Raw genomic sequence first — 16,041 nt, 5'->3', positions numbered from 1 at the left:
ATGCAGTGTAAATACTGTACATTATTTATGGCATACTATTTTGACAAGATTGGGTATTGAAGTTTGAGAGTTGTTTTCTGGCACCAATAGTGCAGATTATTCTGCTCATGAGTGAAAGTTAAGGGTATAATATGCACCAGTCTTAAATGGAGCAGTGAGGTAGTCCATTCCTGGCACTGCAGGCGTGGGTTTGGAGCGTTAGTTGTAAGCACAAACATGGGAAGAAGGCAGTTTCCTTTTCTACAAACTTGCATCCTGAGTATTCCTGCTCCACGTGTCTCAACTAACTGAAGTCCCAGGATGCTGCACTCTACTTCCAGAGTATTTTGTTAGATTGGTGAATTTGTCTCTTGGAAAAAGCTTCTGATGGTGACATTGCACATGCTGGGTGATGTTTTCCCCATTCTGGACAAGATGGTCGCCTTTCTCCTGGTGCTGCTAGATCTCTAGGAAATTTTAAATTCTAAATCGACTAGTGGTGGGAAGACATATTCCCTTCTGGCTTCCATCCTTTTTTGCTGGTTGCTATCAGAAGATTATGGTGGGGAATAGTGAGTCAGTGCCCATTCACCCTACATTTGATGTTACCTTATGGTCAATCCTGTCACATATGTTATTCAATCTGTACATAGAGTCATTGTATGACTGAGTATGTGGAAGTTGGTTCCCAAATTCTAGCATACGAATTACACTCAGATCTAACCTACGGTGATGCAGAACAATCCAGTGGGCCAACGAAAGATTCAGCAACTTAGCAATATTTTGCTGCTCTATTAGGGAAGTTTTTTGGATCGAAAATTCGATCCCTAGGTGAAATGCACAGTTTGTGGGGCTATTTTGGGCCTGGGCAGAGGGCCCCACTTCATGGCCACAGACATTCTGAGGCACTTGGAGAGAGAACACGCCATTGAGTAGGGGGGCCCTCAGTCACTAGAATGTACGGGATTAGTAATTGGTCCTACCATGTGTCCTGAGATTTATTTTCCCAGGTGTGCTGAATCTGCCATGCCGTTGTCTCTGAGAGCTGTGGCTTCATGCAGCATGTGAGAGGAGAGGCTAAGGTGGCACATCTGCAGAAATTCCATGCTGCCACATGAAAGGCCCACCCAAAACACCCAGAGTGAGGCAGTGGAATCTATTCCTGATTTGTTTCCCATTCCTGGTTTTAAGTCCAACTTTTATTTTCCCAGTTTTATTTAACTTGAAAAATAAACAAAAAATATCCCCTAAGAATGTGTTACGTTTTCCTGATAGGAAAGTGGCTCCTTTAAAAATTGTTAAGGCTCATAACTTGTAGCGAAGCTACGCCTTGAAAAATTGCTAAGGTTCATCCTTTGCAGTGATGCCGCTTCTCCAAAAATATGTAAGTGTAGGGTCAGCCCATGTATCAAAGAAGCCCCTTGAAAAATTGTTAAGGGTCATCCCTTGTGGCACAGACACTCAACGAAACATTTTTAAGGGTGGCAACAAATACCGATTTAGTGGCAACAAATACCGATTTTTGTAAAAAATAAAAAAAGCTTTTTACATTTTTTTTTACACTTTTTAAATATTTTATTATTAGCCAATATGTGGACATTGGGTCCGTGTGAGTCCAAGTTCTCCAACATTTTAATTCCCATATTACAAACCTTTCACAACACAATCTATTTTGCTCAATATTCTATCTCTGTATACACCCCGGATGACAGCTGAAAGCACCCAAATTATCATTTTGCCAAACCAATCAAAATGAAAAGCTAAAATTGGCGTGTAAAAGTGGCATCCGTTTGGACACGTATGAACCAGCTGCAACTTGTATGCCATGTTCCAAAGCAACCAAAGCCAGCGGTTGCACCAGCTTGGATCGGACCAACAGTAATGTTTTGGACTGCTATTTAGTATCTTGCGGTGTCCCTTTTCCTAGCGGAGGTCCAAAAGACGGACAGGAGTAGAAATGACTTGTCAAATAGTTAACATCTGCAGCTGCATACCAGAGCAACATTTCAGCATGGTTTAACTGGCCAACACGGAGTCACCTTCACACTAACCAGCAGAGAAGCAAGTCCTTTCAAATAGCATGTTCAATACTAAGGGTAATGCACCAGTGTATTTACGGTGCCACAGAACCAGAAAATCAATTAAAACAAACAGAAAACAGTACTGGTGGTTCCACAAGAACTGCATCCTTAAAAGAACTACTTACAGTGTATTAAAGTTCACTTGGTTAGGTATTTGATATACAACTTTATTATGGTTGCAACGAAAAATGGAACGGGAATGACAGTAAAAAACAGGGTTCACCACTGAAGTGATGTGACTGTAGCAGTCTTTAAATTAGATTTGAAACTTGAGGGTTAAAGTAATTGCAGTACAAAACAGCTAAATACGCAGGTCCAAAATATGAAGGAATTCATTTTACTGCCACATTCCCTCCGAAGCCCATTCATCTCCTTCAGCATCCCAAAGATTAAGCACATGTTCTGCTCAGCTAGATAATAAAGTAGCAAACATGCTGCACCATCGACATCACAGGACAGTTGCCTATAAAACTAGACTTCTGACGCTGGGCTCCAGCCGCACTCCCTCAAAGATCATCGTCTTCATCTGGCAGTGCAGTGGTTTGGGCAATCTGTAAATCTTGTTCATACTGTGCTGCCAATGCTGGGTCCATAACAACTTCAGGGGGTGCGAGGGCAGGCATTGCTACAAACTCCAAGTTGGGATCACCAATTAGCTTTCTTGCAAGCCACAGGAAGGGTTTTTCAAAGTTGTAATTACTCTTGGCAGAAATATCGTAGTACTGGAGATTCTTCTTCCAGTGAAAGACTATGGGTTTCGCCTTCACCTTCCTGTCTTTAAAATTCACTTTGTTGCCACAGAGCACAAAGGGGATGTTTTCACAGAGATCTCGATGCCAATTGGGGACATTCTTATATGTGACTCTTGATGTGACGTCAAACATGATTATTTATTTCTTTGGCCTAGATTTAGCAGCCTGTTCAGCCATGGTTGCAGGGTGCGCAAGTACACAGAATCCGAGGAACGTTCTTCAGTGGGGATGTGTCCAAGCTGCTGCTTTTATAATGATGTGTTCTTACTGGCAGCAGTTAGCAGACCAGCCCACCAGTGCAACCTCCCCAGACTGTCAGAGGCGCCCATGAGATCCGCTCCAGCACTTCTGGATATCAACAGCCACTTGGTTCACTGTACCTAAGCTCCCCGGTGCCAGTCATCTACATGCTGGGGCGAGCCGCTGAAGCAATGGCGAGCCACTCCTCTTAATGAGTTCTGGCAGTTGTGTGCTTGCACCAGGAGCTGGGGGGGAAACTGCACGTTTCAGCCCCGCCCTGCGCGAGTCTCGCCACTTCCACCCGCCTGCAAGTGCAATATGCTATTTCTTCAGCAGAGCTGCACAACGCAGCGCTCCTCTCTCCGGCACCTGCTAAATACTTGCCAACCCTACCGATTTAGGTGGTAGGATACCGCTTTTTAAGCAGTCCTACCGCCTACCGATTTAGTGGCAACAAATACCGATTTCTTTCAATATTTTTGAAATTTTAAGATTCCTACAGATTTTTGGTCACAGAATGTTGGCATGTATGCCGTGGGTTAATACACGATCACTTTTTGACAGTAATGACAGTTTGGTCTTATGAAATTAAAGCCTACCCGAGAGAAGAAATGCACCCGAAGTCAAACACACTTAGCACATAGAATTATAATAAGGGAATAATGGATAAAATCATACACAATACTTTTGTCAAGGCAATAGAATCAGAGGACGTTTTCTAAGAGTCAGATAAAAGTCAATAGGCCTGCGCCAGTGTCAAATGAAGCAGGGGCTCTGTTGTCGAGGATCACACGATTACAACAGTTCAAGATTAACGTTGGCAGGAGTGCTGAATATTGTCAAAGGAAAGCAAAAGTTATAAGACGGAAGGAAGAAAGGACAAGCCTTCGGAAAGGAAAAGGGTTCACCCCGATTCCTCAAGGTCGGACGGAGAGAACGACCAAATGGACACAGTACCTTATTCGGATGAAGAAAGCTGGTGCTACGGCAGTTGTTCCTGGTAGTTCCTGCAGACTCACGATTCCTGAAGCTTCAGTCGTGGGGACAATAAGGAGGACGTCTGGAGCGATCTGCACTACCCAGGGATGAAGCCAGCAGCAGCAAAGCAACGATGAATAAAAGGTGCACTCCTTAAAAACAGGAGAGGGCTCTTCTGATGGCTATCCGGACCACTACAGCTCAGTGTAGCGATTTCGACCCAGAAGAGGATTCTCAGGCTGTAGAAGGTGAGCTGGTTGATCCCACCAGGCTCAAGAGAAGAGCACTCCGGACTGGATCTTCTCTGTCGTTGAAGGGTAGATAGCTCAGGACTGAAGCAGGGCTTCACCGGGATCCAGGAGTTGCAGCAGCAGTCTTCTTCCCCACTTCTCTTTGGTTATTGTAGTTCCAGTGGCGTCTCTGACTTCCAGCCCAAGAGTCCTGCCTTTTATGCCAAAATCCCCCATTCACACAGCCTAGCTGTCAATCACACAGAAGGGGGTTGTCCAGCCCGGATAAACACCTCAGCCAATCGACACAAAGTGCGACTTGGGTCTCCAAGGAGACCCTGTGCAGGGGGTTACTAAACCCCTCTCTGGAAATGGCAAAAAACCACGCTAGGGCCCACGATAAAAACGATATTGGGTAGCAGGTTTTATGTTCATGTCTGTCACCACAGCCAGAACACTAACACGGGAATCTGTGTAAAAATGATAGTTACCACTGCCACCAGCCATGTCGAGTCGGGAAGGGGGACACAAAGTGCCCCTTGAGTTACAGAAGGACAGGGGAAAGATATTCCCCTTCAGTACTCCATTGTAAGATGGCTTGTACTGAATCTGTATTTTAAAAGGACTAGTAAAGCCAATGGTGACTTTACATGTTTCTGGGGGACAGTAAAGGAGTTCACAAGGGAAGTCTAAAACACATCCCTGTGTCACTGCACTAAAGGTGCTGTGTGACACACAAGTAAAAAGATGATGCCTAGGGAGTTGGTGACACTCTAAAGCCCATAAGCACAAAAAGTACAACACCCACAAAAAATACACTCTAAGAGTGGGAAAAGGCTCACACTCTTAGCAGGTGGAAAAAATAAACCCCAGAAATCCAGCAAAGCTGCTGAGGGAGTCACTAGGTAAGGGAAATTAGCAATAAATGAGAATTCTCCCTAACACAGGCTGACGGTCTTCGCTGTGTGGTCGACGGCAAGTTCTCTTGACTTTGCTCAGATGAGCCAATCATGCAGGTAAGGGTAAACGTGGATCCCCTGCAGGCTATAAGGATATTTGGCGTGTTACAGCACAGAGTACAGCACTACTGCACAGGTAGCAACATTTTTTTTGCAGCACCACCACAAGGGTGCGGTGCATTGCTATATGTGTTACCAGATTAACAAGGAAAGACAGGCCATTCAGTCAAAAATGATTTTAACATATAAGATGCAAATCTATTTTTACAGTTAAAAGCACACGTGCACATTCAAAAATGCACACTATTTTTCACCTAAAATGCCTATGGTGCGAGAGACACATTTGAAAATAATAACTAACATTACTTATAACCTGACTAATGAAACATAATCCACTAATAAAAATGTGTCTCCACTGCAGAATTAGGCCTATTCTGAAAGTGAACTTTTAAACGCACATCCATTTTTTTTTCTCTGCTGCCCTGTCCACATAATTACAGGAAGCAAAAGAGCTCGAAAGAACAGGAAATCAGTTGGTTACAAAGTATTACTATAAAAATGAGCCATTGTGTAGAGAAGGAGGAGATGGCATGATTGATTCTGATTGGAGCAGCGTCATAGCAAGTATCATGCTAGAGGGAGTGATCAGAGTTTTGCTGGGGGGAGTTTGAGGAGAGAGAAGGGCAGTCAAGATTTGGCAGAGCTGGGAGAAGGACCTATTTTTTCCTGGTTGGAGCATTCCTATCTGCAAAAGCTGAGAATTCCAGGCAATGACCCCGGTTTGAGAAGGCAGGCGTTCCTTTTCACTGGGGTTAATCTTCAAGGGAGCCACATTCAGAAAGAGAACAGCTGAAGAAAACTCTGAACAGATAAGGTAATTACATAAGTGTGGGAGCTGAGTGTGTACGAGACGAGAATGTTCAGTCAGAGTAGGAAAGGAGATTCTGGTGCCTTAATCACACGTTAATGTTGCAAATTGTGTTCTGTTCTCCGCCAGTTTTTTTTTTCAGTGTATTACAGACAATGCTGTTAATGTGCTGTTTTATTTATTTCTGTAAAGAGTGAGATCGTGTTTAAATGCAACTTTTATAATACAGAAAAATATTTGAAAGCAGAGGGGTGGTGTGTCTTCTATTTACCAATACAGTGCTGATGATGAGGGGAGATTTTTAAACAATGCAATTGTCATTTTAAGACAGATGTGTGCATGATCATATTCAGTATGGAGAGTTGAGAGTGATTGTTTGTAGCATAGCTCGTTGGAGGTACATGAGCCAACGGGAAGAGGGACTCTCTGAACATAGTTCCCTACTGTATATAAGGTAGTGGAAATTACCACAAAATTACCACATATAGCTCTCTGTCGTAAATAAGTCAGTGAGATCGCCCATGGTGGCACACTAACACTAACACTGAAAATGTGGTATTCCTAAAATGTAGGTCTGAGGTCTCTCTAGTGATTACACGAAAAATCTAAGCAATTATAAGGGATTCTGGACATTGGGGCCACAAATAAAACAAGGGAATTATGCTCACCAAAATACCACCAACCACGCATACCAACCACGCATACCAAATATGCATGTCTAGGTGCTGAAATAATGCATGTCCACTGTATTATTGTTGGACATGGCCAAATCTGAATACAAGGAGTGATTATTGCTAAGTTATTTTTCGGCGGTAATAAAATACCGTCAGGCCCCAAAACTCCACAAAATACCCTACATATTTATGGTGCGTTGCAGGCCGGGAAAGTGATCATAGAGTACCTACTGGGCGTGGCAAGTGTGTCTCACACTGCCATTTGCACATTAAAGGGAACCCATTTTATAATAGCAGTGTGCCACTAAAAACGAATTTCAGAATGTCACAAAGGGAAACCACATTCTCAGATCTAGTGCAATATTTAGAGGCAAAGTTGTTTGCACATGGGAATTGGTCGTCAAATAGCACGTTAGAATGGACTAACCGCATTCAGGGTGAGGTGCAGAAAGAAAAACTAGACAATATTTTTGCAGAAGGCAGCATAATTCAGGTCTGCCTTACAAGATTATTGAATGCAGCCGATAAAAGTGCAGAGAAAGACTGTTTAATACGGCTATGCGGCAAAATATGGTTTATTTTAAACAAGTCCCTGCGAATGCAAGAGAATGATACTCAGCTAATTAACAGGTTAAAAACTGAATTAGAGGGGGCAAGTAAAAATCAGGAAATGTTGAGAGCAGAATTGGATGTATGCCAAAAAGACATGCAATTAAAATGCAGAGACTTTGATACTCAGTTATCCAAAAGCAAGAAACAATTTGAAGATAGTGAGCAAGAATTGGCACACTTAAAAGCCTTAGTGGATCACATTAGGCAGGATAAAGATGAGGTTGTTTCAGAAATGCAGATTTTACAAAAAGAACGTTGTGAAAAAGAAGGTGATCTCCAGAGTGCAGAACAAGAAATGATTAAAATGATTCAAGAAAGAGACAAGAGAAATAAAGAGTTCAATGAATGCTAAATGCAAATGTGCGACATGCAGGAGGTGATTAATAAAATGAATGGTGAAAACAACTATTTGCAAGATGAAGCTACAGGCTCCTTAAAAAGTGTAAGGACTTAGAACAGTAAATGTGCATTCCCAGGTCCCAGGAGAGGTGGCAGGGTACCACATTCAATGGAGTGAAGGTGAATTCTAGCTCTGCCCAAAGAGCTAGTGCTCCAGTGACTGGGCCGGTGACTGAACTTGGTTGCAGCGCCCTTGGGGGATTTGATACTCCCATTGGGGGCAGCCACCAATCTCATACACCTGAAAACAGGATTGAATCACAAAATAATGCAATTCCATGCATTGCAACAAGTAGCCCCATAAAAATAATGAAATCCATTAAAGCCCTGATCAAACCATTTAAAAAGGGAGGTGAATGCTGCATTGAGGATCACTTAGAAGCGGTGCATGACATTTTTAAAGCACTCCAGATACCTAAGGAACAGTATAGACAATATTTTCATTTAACTTTAGATGCCCCGACAGCCAGCATCATAAGGGAATTAAATGAACAGCAGAATATGACATGGCTGGAGTTTGAAAAAGAATTTAGGCGTCATTTTTCTCCTTTTCAGTCATTGCAGGAGGCAAAGAAAGTCGCGTACACAATTACTGCTGGACCTAATATATCCCCTCGCCAATTTTTACAAGACTTAAAAAGAGCATTTTCTCGCTTTGATGTATCTTTTGACTCAAATTCCAATGAGTTTAAAACTGCATACTTCTATGGGCTACAGAAAGACATCATATCCCAATTGGTCTGTGAATTTGACCGTGACAAGTCCCTTGAATGGATTGTACATCAAAGCACAAAACTATATGAGGTACTCTATTGTCAGGGTAGAGAAAGTGATAAAATGAAAGATACTAGACCTAAATCTAAAGAACCCTCAGCCACAGTAATGGAAATCAGGTCAGCCAAAATGTCCCTTGAGTCTGCTCAAAGCCAAGGTAAAAATAATGTGACACCTGAACAAAGGGGTAATCAACAAAGATCGCCATTTCCTGTACCAATGTTCCAATCACATGATCCTAGTAATAGAGAGAGCTACATCAGCCCTAGGTATTTAGGGGACAGACCCCGGGTAGGATACCGGCCTGATATGGCAGGTATGAACAATAACCAGAGACAAAATCAAGATCAAAGAAATGATGGTCCCTACCAGTCATTGGGGACACAGAGCAGATTTGATCCCAGCACCATGATATATGGTAATCAGGATAGGCCCCGATATGTGGATCGATTTACTGATAATGGAAATCAACATAGGGGCCAGTACCCACAATCTGAGAGACAGGACATGAGGCAAAACGTGAACTACAGTCCACGCCAGTACAATGATTCCCCACCAGGGGACTATAATCAAAGGATGGGTGCAACCCGCTCCCCTCCACAAATGAATCAAGAGTTCAGAAACCATCCCAACCGACATCAATCACCTGAGAGGTATCAGAATAGATCCAATCAGGGGGAAAACAACCAATATCGACCTAGGGCACAGAAAGAGGATCCTAGAGAGATGGAAAGGTTCCAGTGCCTTGAGGCCCAAGTGAAAATGTTAGCTGAGCAAATAGGAAAGCTCTATACAGCGTAAAAACAACCTTCCAAAGAGGGGGCTGATGGCCATAGCAATGACCGGGGGGCTTCCGAAAAGTGACTAAGTACTCATGATAACTGCAGTGCCAAAATGACAGATTGCTCTGATATAATTTTGCATAACGACTCTGAGATGCCTAATGGATTAAAAATGAAAGTACCAGTAAATGAAATTGTGACAGAAAGTGCAAATATTTCTAAAAAAGAGGTACGGTTTAACTTAGAGCTAAATAAAACAGTAAAGATTTGCACAAATGAAAAAGAAACATTAGGAATTCCAAAAGAACAAAGGAACAGATTTAAGAAAAATGACTCATGCATGGGGAATACCAGTGAACAGGGAGTAAGTGGGGATGCTATAGCTCCTTCCCTGGGCAAGCAAAACAATGACCAAACACAGACAGAAAAAGGAAATACTCACAAGGAGGGTACAAGTCAATCACCTGAAGAATTCTTTGAGCCACATATTTTTGAAGAGGCTGAAAGGGCTGGTATTACACTAAATGATCACAAATGCACAGAATTAAAAAATGACAAATTGCTGAATGATGTTGTTACACATGTTCAGTTGGAGGATTGTAATGTGGTCTCTGATGTTACCCAGATGGATGGGCGAACAGTGGCCACACTCCAAAAAACCTCTGATCATGGAGAAATGAATAAAAAATCTCGCGCAGAAATGGGTAAAAAGGAGGGAAAAATGTCTTTCCATTTACCAATGTGCTTAGCCAAAAGTGAAAAAGACCTGAGAAAGGTGAGCCCTGAAATCAGTAAGAATTCACATTTCTTATGTGTATTAGAGGAAGTTGAGGACAGATATTATGCACCCATCACTGTAGAAGAAAAATGCCACACCTTTGCTATGATTGACACTGGCGCACAGGCCACAATTATGTCCAAGGAGCTGGTAAAGAGTATCAATGAAGGGAGACCCCCACAGAGTCAGATCACAGTGAAGGAAAATCAAGGCCCAGTGCATATCTTTAATGGGGAGGAGGTGCCCATCATAGGTGTAACTGAGGTTGACATAAAAATAGGAAAGCACAGAATGAAACAAGAGGTATTGATCACATCTATTTGTGAAATTCCATTTCTGATGGGGACAGATTGCCTGAAAAGATTGTCTCCTCTCATAGATGGGGTGAATGGACTGCTGTGGCCCTTAACCAAAAAACCATTGAGGTCTAAGAAACTAAAATCACAAAACAGCAATATAAATGAATGTCACACCGTTGCCAAAACAAATGATGCTGTGGAGGTATATCTCCAGAATAGCTGCATACCCAGTGTCACTGTCATATTAATGTGTCAAGACAAAATGCAGAGCGACAATGAAAAACTACCTGTACAAATATACTTGGACCCAAGGAAAGATTGGCAGACTGCCATAGATGAGCACACATTATGTTTTTATCTAAAAGAGAAAACATGCAAACAGAATATTGCTCCTAAAACAAATTCAGAAAAACACATTACCACTCTGGCAGAAATACACATGGAAGATGAGCAACCATGGGTTCATGTTGGTATAAATGATTATTTTAAAACAATAAAAGCCACTTTAGCGCTTGAACATGAAAGGAGTTTCATTAATGAGAAATTGTTGCAAAAAATAATGGAAAGGGAAGAAATCCCGAGATTTAGGATTAAAAACCAATATGTTTCTGGCTTGGACAGTCCAGACTTTGAAAACCGAATTGCAGGCAGATGCATGCTTAAAATTAGCATTGGGCAGAAAACAATTTACCATAATGTATGGATAGTGAGTGGAGCACAAAATGAATTTTACATGGGAAATGACATCATGCACAGAATGTGTATGGTGTTAGATTTCCTTAATCAAAAAATATGGTCACGCCTAGGTGGTCCGGCACCTGAGTTTGAAGACAAAAGAAGGGCTTATCATTGTGCACAACTGGTTCCTTATGCAATCGAATTACAAATGAGGAAAAATACTAATATTCCTGCATTTACAAAACAGTTTGCAATAACACTGAAATGCAAAAATGGACAGCAGATGAAAGGCTCTGATGCATTTGTATGCCTGAATGAATCCATAAAACAGCAAGGCCTGGATTATGAATACATTCCATTGGTAGACATTGGTGAGGGATCTGTAAAAATCATGGTAAATAATAAAGGTTGTCAGGATATTCATTTAGAGGAAAACTCCCCAGTAGGAATGGCCATACAAAGATCACATTATACGGCAGATTTAAATAACATGGTGATTGGGAATATTCCTGGAAAATATGTAGATGCCAAGGGCGAGTTGCCAGAACACCTGGACTCTCAGCCCAAAGGAATATTTAAAATTCATTCTGTGTATCTTTATGATTCAAATGAGACAGTGTGCTGCCATCAAGAGGATTGCATAATATTTAATTTAAATGAAAATGAAACAGAAAATCAGCCCATTGAAGTGGAAGCTGATATGCCAAAATATTTAAAAGTGGCAGCTTTACAAAAAGACACAGCCACACAGTTAGAAGAAAGCGCCGAGATTCCCTTACCAGAAGATTTTCCAGAATTTTCCAAAATGGTAAAAGAGCAGATCTCCTTAGCGGATGCATGTGAAAGCAATGAAGAGAGGGACATTCTGAGGGAGATATTTATGGAGTTTAAGGATGTATTTGCAAAAGATGCTTATGATTGTGGTTTAACTGATTTACATGTGGCCACACTACCAGAAGGGTGTAGCAGAAATCCAGTGTTTGTGCGCCAGTATAGACTACCGCTGGCATGTTTAGAATCATTGGCAGAGATTATTAAAAATTTGGAATCGCGGGGAATCATCAGGCCCATTAATAGCACATCCAATACACCTATTTTAGGTGTGTTAAAGCCAAATGGTCAATGGCGGCTGTGTGCAGACTTGAGAGAGTTAAATAAAAGAGTACCAATATCTAGATGGCCACTGCCATTCATTGATCAGGGCCTAGCTCAGGTACATGGTTCAAATGTATTTACCACATTAGATCTCACCTCCGGATATTGGTGCGTGCCATTGGCAGAGGAGATACAACATTTATTTTCTTTTACATTTGACAGGACTCAATATGCCTGGCTTAGAGCTCCGTTCGGGTACATCAATAGTGGGAGTGAATTTGGCATATTTTTGAGAAAGGCCATGCCGGATGCAGCGGAAAGAGGAACAATAGTTTATGTGGACGATGTCCTGATAAAAAATGAAAGCCTGAAAAGCCATTTTGATGAAATAAGACATGTACTTGGCCAATTGCAGAAAGCAGGCGCCAAAGTATCTTTGCAAAAAGCACAATGGTGCAAGAAAAAAGTGAACTTTCTAGGGCATGAAGTGACTGAACATGGGCTAAATCCACAAAAGAAGAAAATAGAGGCCATACAAAGATTAAAAGATCCTAAAAATGTGAAAGGAGTAAAAATTTTATTAGGGATGACAGGCTATAACAGAAAGTTCATTGAAAATTATGCAGAAATCACTCAACCATTGACTAAACTGCTTAAACTGAATACTCCCTGGAAATGGGAAAAAGGGCAGTCTGATGCAGTGGCTAAATTAAAGGAATGTCTTGTAAAGGCACCATGTTTAGCATACCCCATAAAGGACATGGATTTCTTTATAGAAATAGGTTTTTCTGAACATTGTATGTCAGCAGTGTTATCACAAAAACACGATTTGAATCACAAAACCATTGCATATGCAAGTAAGGCATTTTCCCAAGTTGAAATGAAATTTAATGAATGTGAAAAGGCCCTATTAACCACTGTGTGGGCGCTACAACATTTCCGCCCCATTGTTCAGGGAGAAAAGGTAATTATTGAAACAAATCATCAACCTTTGCAATTTTTAGAGAGTAAAAGAATTAGATCAGGTAATCTAGCGCAATCCAGAATCACTTCATGGACGCTGGCATTACAAGGTTTTCCCGTAGAAATGAGATATGGACAAAATAAAAAGAACCCAATTGCTCAAGGGTTAGCTGACTTACATGACTGTGCAGCTGAACAAATACCAAATGAAATGGAAGTAGAAACTAGTTTGCAGGAATTTGAACAATCACCACACAAAGCTTTTGATGAAAAAACATGCAAGGATTTGCCAACTGTATATGTGGATGGTTGTGCTTTTCACATTGAAAATGACAGTAATAAACAGTTAGTGGCAGGAATAGGAAATGTCTGGTTGAAATGTGAAGGTGTCCCCAGTATAGGGATGAGGATTGGAGATAGGAGCAGTCAGGTGGCGGAATTGGCGGCCATTTATAAAGCAATTGCTACTGCAGTTGATAAAAAGTTCAGTGAAATTGTCCTGGTGACTGATTCTGACTATGCACGGAATAGCTTTGTGGAGTATTTACCTGGTTGGAAAGCAAGAGGCATGGTTACATACAACAAAAAGCCACTTAAGCATGGAAAAATGATAAAAGCCATAGACAAATTGGTGTCAGAGAATAAGTTAACAATATACTGGAGAAAAATTTGTGGGCATTTAAAAACACCAGGAGAGGATAAGGAGGGAAATGATAAGGCAGACCACCTGGCTAAGATTGGGGCTGTGATGGGAGAATTGCTACCTATTGATTATTTAATGGGTGAAATACAAATTGATGCAGTCACACGTTCTAAAGCACCAAAGGAGGTAGATCAACCGGTGGTGCAGTGGAGTCATGACACGCCAGACCAAGATTTGATTGAGGCACAAAAGAATGATCAAATTTTGGGAATCTATTATAATCATTTGATAGACCCCGAACAAAATCCTTTAACAGAAAATGATTGTATGGGAAAAGAAGAGTTGAGGGTGCTATTAAAGAACAAAACACGAATTAGATTACAGGATGGACTCATGATTAGAGAGTCCATAACAGGACAAATACAGTGGGTAGTACCCCTTTCATTCAGAGGACTAATGCTACACCATGCACATGATGCCATAACTGCAGGCCATAGAGGTTCACAAAAAACATTAGAAATACTAAAAGATTATGCTTACTGGCCGCATATGTCCCAAGATGTGGAATTATATACTAGAGGATGTCTAGTATGCGCCCAATTTAAACCCGCTTCACCAATGCATAGAGCACCATTGATGAAAAGAGGCCTAACTCTCCCATGGTCAGATTTGCAAATAGACTATGTAGGTCCTTTAAAAAGGTCGAGCAGGGGACACCGTTATATTTTGAGTGTGGTATGTTTGATGTCGAAGTGGATTGAATGCATTCCTGCACCAGATTGTAGTGCGCAAAGAGCAGCCACATTGCTGGTGAACCATGTGTTCTCAAGGTTTGGGTTGGTCAGACAGAGGAAGTCATTTCACAAGTACTCTAATGAGTAAGGTATGGCAAATACTAGCTGTGAAAAGGAAACTACATATTGCATATCGGGCGGCGTCTTCAGGTACAGTTGAAAGAAGCAATAGGTCTGTTGTGGATATTTTAAAGAAATTTGTGGCAGAAGCAGGTTCCAGGTGGGATTTACGTTTACCGTTGGTTTTGATGGCAATCAGGTCGACTCCTGCCAAAGCAACAGGTGTTAGCCCCCATGAGGTCTTAACAGGTAGGAAAATGGTGTTACCACAACACCTACTATACAGAACACATGAGCAAACCCTTGTGAGTGCATCCACAGTTCATGAATATATTGATGAACTGAGGAGGCATTTGCAACATGCATTTGCTTTTGTGCAGAGAAATCTGGAAAGAGCTGCTGACAGTGCAAAATCGTATTATGATAAAAAGACATCAGTAAAGGAATACAGTGTAGGGGATCAGGTGTACAAGTTTCATTTTGGAAAAGGTAAACAGAAAAATTCTAAATTTCTAGCAGCCTGGCAGGGGCCATTTCGAATTATAGATAAAGTCTCTCCTGTGGTTTATAAAATTTTGAAAAATGAAGGTGAAACAGCAATAGAGCAGTTTGTCCATGTAAATCAAATCAAACCATGCCATCCCAGACATGAGATCAGGCAGATTGAGCATGTAGAAACAGATAAAGTCCCTTGAACACAAAAAGAGAAAATAAATGGGTGTAATCAGGAGGCAGTGACAAAGAAGTTAAAAAGTTGATTGTTATGATGGCACATAAACACTGTAGTATATGTAAAAATATATAATATAAAATAAATAAATAAATAAATAAATGCACATATAACGGAAGCTCATGGTTGGTGTGCAGAGAGAAAATGTATTAAATATTGAATGCTGTTTATGTGTGCTTGTTTTCTTTTAACTTGTGTTTAATTTCAGAAAAAGAAAAACGAAATATTTTTACCAAGCATGTTTTATTTTTGGCAAAAGGGTGAAGTTAGTATTGTGCTATGTACTTAATTTGTTTATTTTCTATTTGATTTAGAAAATTAACATTATTTGGTCGGAGGTTCCGGGATCAGAGGCCACGGGAGACGATGGAGTCCTGGAGTCCCCTGTATGAAGACCAAAAGATGCCTGCCTCCAGGTGGAGGTGAAGACAAGATAACCAGAATGCTGAAAAAGATGACTCCTATGGATCTAAGATTGCCAAGATGAAAGTGTACTCGAATGAACCAAATAACATCGCTGGTCGGGACATATCAGAGACAGACAAGAGTGCTGACATATGGAGTTCCACGTATTTATTATTTTAATTATTTATTTTAATTTGTTATATTAATTATTTGTTTTGGTTAGTTGTTTAATTTCATTGTTTTTAATTGACTTGAAAAATCTAAACTT

At 41.0% G+C, this 16,041-nt stretch overlaps 2 protein-coding genes across 3 annotated transcripts in view; both read right to left on the bottom strand.

Annotated features, from left to right (window-relative positions):
* Positions 1–16,041, bottom strand: part of LOC138510562 (cytospin-A-like) — a 1,126,527-nt gene that overhangs the window by 161,959 nt on the left and 948,527 nt on the right. The window lies entirely within an intron of this gene.
* On the bottom strand, positions 2,423–2,944 carry LOC138511070 (GTP-binding nuclear protein Ran-like). The gene has a single exon (XM_069626569.1). It carries the CDS (start codon positions 2,942–2,944, stop codon positions 2,567–2,569), a length of 378 nt encoding a protein of 125 aa, XP_069482670.1. The 3' UTR covers positions 2,423–2,566.

This window comes from Ambystoma mexicanum, chromosome 6p, assembly GCF_040938575.1.
Source record: "Ambystoma mexicanum isolate Mex_15411 chromosome 6p, UKY_AmexF1_1, whole genome shotgun sequence".
Classification (NCBI taxonomy): Eukaryota; Metazoa; Chordata; class Amphibia; order Caudata; family Ambystomatidae; genus Ambystoma; species Ambystoma mexicanum.
Note: the sequence above shows the minus strand (reverse complement) of the source record. Positions and strands in the feature narration are given on the sequence as shown.

Excerpts from the sequence above, each read along its gene's own strand:
- LOC138511070 (XM_069626569.1), bottom strand. The coding sequence starts at position 2,944 with ATGTTTGACGTCACATCAAGAGTCACATATAAGAATGTCCCCAATTGG.